Source organism: Lipotes vexillifer, unplaced genomic scaffold (genome assembly GCF_000442215.2).
Source record: "Lipotes vexillifer unplaced genomic scaffold, Lipotes_vexillifer_v1.1 scaffold664, whole genome shotgun sequence".
NCBI lineage: Eukaryota > Metazoa > Chordata > Mammalia > Artiodactyla > Lipotidae > Lipotes > Lipotes vexillifer.
Genome location: NW_006782421.1, coordinates 997787 through 1004727, shown reverse-complemented (window position 1 = coordinate 1004727; position 6941 = coordinate 997787). Strand labels below are relative to the sequence as shown.

General features: G+C 64.6%; 1 protein-coding gene across 1 annotated transcript in view; it reads left to right on the top strand.

The window, feature by feature from the left end:
• AXIN2 (axin 2) overlaps positions 1-6941 on the top strand; it is a 26444-nt gene that overhangs the window by 19046 nt on the left and 457 nt on the right. The window contains exons 4-9 of the mRNA XM_007455272.1: positions 429-569; positions 651-1177; positions 1356-1553; positions 1823-2047; positions 2452-2547; positions 3733-3900. Coding sequence (XP_007455334.1) covers positions 429-569; positions 651-1177; positions 1356-1553; positions 1823-2047; positions 2452-2547; positions 3733-3900 — 1355 coding nt within the window. The remainder of the gene's footprint in view (positions 1-428; positions 570-650; positions 1178-1355; positions 1554-1822; positions 2048-2451; positions 2548-3732; positions 3901-6941) is intronic.

Sequence of the window (6941 nt, the reverse complement as noted above, 5' to 3'; positions counted from 1 at the left end):
CCGCCCTTCCAATCTTATTTTTTACATTTCCAGCTCCCTTTCTGTTTAGGCTCTACTTTTTATTCCTTGAGGTGGGCTCTCTCCCCTCCCCATCGCAGAGAGCTGCCTTTTTTTTTTTTTTTTTTTTGATGTTTGACAACAGTCTTTGAAGATTTGCTAGTTCAGAGTAGCGTCTGATGGGCTGGTTGTACTCCAGAGGGAGGGCAAGCGGGGCCCCTCGCAGTGCGACCAACTGCTCCTGCCTGCGGCATGCGCTGCCGGGACCATGGCTCTCCGTGAGGCCGAGGCCGCGGCGCATAAAGCGCCCGAGCAGCCTGGGCCCCGCGCCGCCCGCTCTCCGCGCGGCCATGGACGCGCTGCGGTGCCCGTCCCCAGGCCCGGCCAGGCCCCTGACTGTGTCCGCCCCGTGTCTTCCCCGCGCCACGCAGAGAACCCACCGCCTGCCCAAGGAGATGACCCCCGTGGAGCCCGCCGCCTTCGCGGCCGAGCTCATCTCCCGGCTGGAGAAGCTGAAGCTGGAGCTGGAGACGCGGCACAGCCTGGAGGAGCGCCTGCAGCAGATCCGAGAGGTGGGCGCCGCCCCGCCCCCTGCCCGGGGTGGGGGCCCTCCTGCTGACCCCGGCGCCCCCTGACGCTGCCTTGCCTTCCAGGACGAGGACAAGGAGGGCTCCGAGCTGGAGCTGAGCGCCCGGGAGGCGGGGCCGGCCCAGCACCCCCTCTCCCTCCTGCCATCGGGCAGCTACGAGGAGGACCCGCAGACCATCCTGGACGACCACCTGTCCAGGGTCCTCAAGACCCCCGGCTGCCAGTCCCCGGGCGTGGGCCGCTACAGCCCCCGCGCGCGCTCCCCGGACCAGCATCGCCGCCACCACCTCCTGCAGCACCGCGCGCCCCCGCCCCCCGGGGGCCCGCTGCTCCCCCCAGCCGCCGCCCCGGCCGGCTGCCCCCTCCTCGGGGCCCGGGGCTTCGTGAGCAGGCAGACGACGAAGCACGTCCACCACCACTACATCCACCACCACGCCGGCCCCCGGACCCGGGAGGAGGTGGAGGCCGAGGCCGCCCAGCGCGCGCGCTGCCCCTGCCCCGTCCCCACCCCCGGGGGGGCCGACTACCCCTGCTGTGCCAAGTGCAAAAGCCACCCTGGGGCAACGGAGCCCGCGGCGGCGGCGCAGGCTGGGTAGGTGTCCCGTGGTCGGAGGGTCGGGGAGCGCGGGCGCTGGGCCACAGGGAGGGCGGTGGGGCGGGCGGGGGCGTGGGGCTGGGCAGCAGGTGCCCCTCGCCCGCCGGCTTGGAGGGGCCGCGGAGGCAGAGGCGGCCGGGGTCCCCGGGATGGATGCGCTCCTCATTCCCCGCAGCGGCCGCGGCCGAGGCGCCGTCCCACCCCGACGGAGCGGGAGAGGCTCGGAGCCGGGCCCGGCCGGGCCAGCCCGGGAAGGAGGGGCCCCCGGCGGAGCGGGGCCGCTGCAGCCGCCCGGGGAGGAGGGAGACCGGGCGCAGGACGTATGGCAGTGGGTGCTGGAGAGCGAGCGGCCGGGCAAGCCCAAGCCGCACAGGTGAACACGGGCGGCTCGCCGCCCGGGGCGGGGTGTGGGTGGGGGGCCCTCTGCGCTGAGCGCGACCAGGGCCGGTGGCTCCCGCCCTGCTAGTCGTGAGCGTCTGTCTGGGCGGCCCGCAGGAGTGCGGCGCTGGGGCCACGCGCCCAGCAGTGTTACTGTCGCGTTTTCTTTTCTCCCCTTGTCTCTGTGATTTCTCCTGAAGTCATGCTTTCCGGCCCCCTAATCCCGTGTCTCCCCTCGGCTCTCTCTCGCCCTTGCCCGTTCAGTGCCCAAAGCACCAAGCGGGCCTACCCCTTGGAGTGCGCCCGAGCATCCCCAGCCGGCCGTCACCACCTGTGGGGGGGCAGCAGCGGGCACCCCCGCGCCGCCCCCCGCGCCCACCCGTTCACCCAGGACCCTGCGGTGCCTCCCCTGACCCCACCCAACACCCTGGCGCAGCTGGAGGAGGCCTGCCGCCGGCTGGCGGAGGTGTCCAAGCCCCCGAAGCAGAGGTGAGTGGCTGGGGCAGCCGGTGGCGGGTCCCCTTGCCGGCCTCTAGGAACGGCCCCCCTGAGCTAGCCGAAGGGCTACCCAGGACCTGGCCAGGCGTGGGAGGAGGCAGCCCTCACAGGTCCCATTCCCTTAGGAAGGTCCCGACGGTGAGGTGAGCTTATGAGGAGCCGCAACCGATGGGGCTTCTAGAGTCTTCAGCCCTCTGCCTGGGCTGCAGCGTCCAGTGCTGGGCTCCTGAGGGCTTAGCACAGCTCTGCCAGGTCTCCAGGGGCTGCTGTCAACACAAGGCCTTGGTTGGGTCTCCGCGGGGATGGAAGTCGGAGGCCGGGGAGAGCGCTTCTCTGACTGCTTCCCACTGGTCCTGGGGACGGCAGGCTTCCATCTAAGTCCTTGGTGTCCTCAGGTGCTGCGTGGCCAGTCAGCAGAGGGACAGGCACCACTCGGCCACTGGTCAGCCAGGAGCCACGCCCTTCTCCAGCCCAAGCCTGGCTTCGGAAGAGTGAGTGTCTTTTCCTGGTGTTGCTGAGATCTGCCCAGAGGCTTTAGTTTTCAGGGTATTCTCTATCGGGGGCTGTGGTTTTTGAAAACTTTCTTTTAGTCTATAAAGTCGCCTTCGTTTTCACATTAGCGACAAGGAACAGTAAACCCAGATGTTGCCGTAAATTAGGATCTCGAAAAACCCCACCGGCACCGAGAAATGCATCGTGACTTGTACACAGGTGTTCCCTCCTGAAGTGGTGGGTAGCTCAGGGTTCCTGGACTCAAGCTCAGACGGGAAGCCTTTAGCTGATGGGTAGAGGGACCTCAAACCCAGATGGAAAAGTTGTCCCCGTTAGCCCAGAAAGTTAGTGAGTTGGAAAACCATCTTTGTGTCACACTGAGCGGGAGGGTGCCTCTCCACCGTTGCAGGGATGGAGAGGGGACCATCTTTGCTGTTTTGCGGGGGGAGCAGCACATCTTCCCCACTGGTCCCATGATTCCTGTCCTAAACCTACACTCTTGTAAAGTGGGCAGGGAAGCCAGGCTTCGTCTCACTCCAGGGCGGTGCGCTGAAAAAGCGTTAGGTTGTGGAGGTCTAAAGTGGCCTGTGAGCAATGAACAGTGTTCGAACTGAGAGGACCTCCACCCTGTTAACAGCTGGTGGACCTTAAGTTCAGCTGTCCGCCGGGCCTGCATCTTTTTTTTTTTTTTTTTTTTTTTTTTTTTTTTTTTTTTTTTTTTAAGCCACTCCACAAAAACTCAGAAGTTGAGATGACTGAGGGCTGACCCCATCCCCCGCCAGTGGGCTCTGGCTTTCCGGGCTCATGCCACTCCTGGGTTTGTCCCTACAGCAGATGCTGGTCGGAGCGAGTGTCCCTGTGGCTCTGGGTGGGTTTCTTCTTTCTCATCTTCCTTGGCAAGCACCCCATTGGTGCCCCCCCCCCGATGGACACCACTCGGTCCTCCCATTGGGTGGAAGGAGACGGTCCCTTCCTGGTTGCTCCACGCAGATGACCTGAGGGAGGACCGTGTGTCCACCGGAGTTGGCTGCCTCTGTGAATCAGGACCCGCACCCTCGTGGTGTACAGCTGCAGCCCGACCTTGTCTCTGAAGACAGCGCCCCCGGGTGTGTACGTGCACGTACGTGCACACGTGCTTGCTGCCTTCAAATGCGGGACTTGTTGCTTTTCCATCTTATTTTCAGTCACAGAGAGCCAAGGAAGCTGGCAGGGGCGCGCGCTCCCCAGGCCAGCGAGCTGGTGGTCACCTACTTTTTCTGCGGAGAGGAGATTCCGTACCGGAGGATGCTGAAGGCCCAGAGCCTGACCCTGGGCCACTTTAAAGAGCAGCTCAGCAAAAAGGGAAATTATCGGTGAGCGTCGCATGGCTTCTTTCTGCTGCAGACTTGGTTTGCTCAGAGCCAAGAGCCAGGGTCACTTCCTGGAGGGGCCCCCGGAGGGGCTGCGCGATGTTTCGCTCTGTCTCACTGACGCTGTCCCCTCCCCCCTCCCCGAGATGACACGGCAGCAGCGGCAGCAGGGAGGGCTCTGTGGGCACCTGGGTGGGCTTTTTTTTACCAGGTGGACGAGCCTGAGGGTTAGGGTTAGGAGCAAGGGGTCGGCTGGCTTTGCCAGAAGGAGAGCTGGGCTGGGGCCGTCTCGTGGAGGCTCTGCCTGAAAGGGGTGAGGGGTGCGGGGGAAAGCTAGGGAGGGAACAGACAGATGGAGAGACTGCCTGATGAAGAGGCTGAAAGGCTGCCCTCCTGGCACGTCTGGGAGAGGCCGTCCTCACCGAAGGCTCAGGGACAGGCAGAGACCACTGCCCGCACTGTGGCAGCGTCCTCTTCCCTCAGCCTCCGTGTCCCAAGTCATGCGGGACAGGGTTGCCTGAAACAGAGGAAGGGCAGGACCTGTGGGTGGACACGGTGGGGCGGCGTCAGGGCTGGCCACTCCTCCTGCTGGGGCCTCGGGACGGGAACCCACCCTCCCTCCCGGCGTCCTCTCCCCTCTACACGGTCCAGATGCCCACCCTGGCCTGCCGGACCCTGGAGGGGATTCAAGAGCCGGGGGCTGGCCCTGGGCGTCTCTCGGTCACTTTCCCCTCGACGTGGGGCAGGTGATGACCAGAGTCCTACCTGCCCCTTCTCGGCGGCCTTCGTCCCAAGGGGACCCGTGGGTTCCATCCCGCTGTGTCCCGAGTGCCGTGTGCAGGGCTGGGACAGGAGAGGCGGGAGGTTAGAGAGGAGACAGCCCGGGCCCGGAAGGTGCCCCCCTGCTGCTGCCCCGAGCAGGGATGGCGCGGAGAGCTCTAACACACTTCACCACCTGCTGGGCGTGCACCGGCTCTGGACCCCCGGCAAGCCCAGCCCCGGGGCCCGTGACCCCAGCCCTTCCAGAGCAGACACTTCCACCGGGGCCAGTGCGGGGGGAGGGGGGGTGTCGATTTGGGCAGCGGCCCAGAGTGACTCTGTTTGCAGGGAAGGGACGTGGCTCAGGGCCGGGACCCTGCCCGTGACTGACGGTGGGGCCTGGAGCTGGGCTGACATCTTTCCCTTTTGCCCAGGCAGAGACAGTTCTGGAAATGCACCGGGCGGCTGGGGAACGGGCCTGGCTCCTCCTTCCTCTTCTGTTTTTATCTTGAACAGACACAAGGTGAAACTAATTACACAAGTGTGCCCCCCAGGGATTCATTTTGATCTCAGCTTTGGCTCGGCTGGACTTTGGAACCGCAGGTGACCTTCAGGGGAGCAGGGCCGAGGGGCGCTGAGCAGAGGCTGCAGGGACGGCTCCACACGCAGCCACTCGAGCCCCATCTGGCTCGGAGTGTTTTCTAAGGCACACTCAGCAAGCCTGGCTTTGAAGCCCCGGCCTCCCTTCTAATGCACACAGACTCGCACACATGGGCGACTGGCAGATTCTTTGCTGATTGGATCAGGCTGCGGCCCTTCCCAGCCGCCTTAGGTGGCTCCACCGGCTCCCCGGGCCGGAGCTGGACCCTTTGCCCGCTGGGTCGGGAGGGCACCGGGCGCCGCGCCTCGTCCTCCCGGTGGGGTGGCACTGCAACACTCGCCTCGCACCCCTCTCCGCCGCCTGCCATCCAGAGCCCAGCGAGGATGGGGGTGGGGAGCGGGGACCTGGGCTGCGCTGAGCAATCAACGTGGCAGAGCTTCAGAGCAGCCGCTGCAGACATGCCAGACGGCAGAAGGAAGCAGAGTTTGCCACACAAAGCAGGTCGCAGTGGAAGAGAAGCTGAGGGCAGCGCAGTGCCTTTGAAGTCTGGGGGGGGCGTGGGAGGGCCGGGGAGGAGGTCGCAGTCAGGGACACGGTCACTCGCTGCGTGTCTCTGCTCAGAGGGGCCGGGAGAGCCCCCATGCTGGGCCCGAGGCCTGCCTGGGGTGGTGTAGGCATTGGAGCCTCTCATTTAGAAAGAACTCCCCCCCGCTGCCCAGGGTCTCCTGTGTGCAGCGCCCCTCCCCCAGCTCTCATCGGGTCCCCCGGGTCTCTGCCCCCCTCGCCCCAGAGTGTCTTCGCCGCTGACCCCCTCGAGCTGGGCGGTCACCCCGATGCCTTAGCCCAGCCGGGAACGCCAGAAACCCAGACCCTTGACTAAATGCAGCTGTTTCACTGGGTTTAGCCTTATCTCCTATGAAAGTACTTGGCTGGCCTTCGTTAAAGAGGAAAGAAATTTAGCTCTAACCAAGGGGAATTGAAAAAAACTTTTTAAGGAGAAAAGACAAAAACAGAAAACCACTGTAACCCTGAGACGCAATTATTTTTTTTATTTGAAAAGCTATTACCCTCCCCCCAGGGGACCGTGACCCTCCCTCCACGAGTGGCCTTTATTGGCTGAAGATGACAGCTTGCAGGGGCGAGTTCAAAGCGTCTGAGGGGTCTCCCTGGCCTGGGACGGGGAGGGATAGGCCTTGGCTTCGTGTCCTGGGAAGGGGCTTGGGTGGGTGTGGCCGAGCGGGACAGCAGTTTTCACACACGACTCTCCTGGGACAGGCTGGTCGTTTGCGTCCTTACAGCTAAACAGGCTTCAAACAAGAAGCCGGGCTGGGATGGAAGGAGCATTTTTAATCAGCGGGCAGGATAGGGGCCTTTAGCGTTTGCCCTGGAGGAGGGGAGGGGAGGGAAGGGGCCGGGCAGAGGGGAGAGTAGCGGGGGACTCGGTGGCTGCAGCCCCGGGAAGCAGTGGGCTGCCCGCCTCCTGCGGTGACCACAGGGGAAGCCTGTCCTGGCCCTGCCAGCCCAAGCTGTGCCCAGCACCAGCCAGGAGGGCTGGCCCTTGGGCGCTGGAGGGCAGGGAGCCTGAGAGGTGCCAGCCTTCCGCAGACTGCTACCGAGTCGGGGGGCTGAGTCGGGGGTCTCTTTGAGGGACCCACCCCTCCAGGCATGCCTTGCGCTCCCCCGC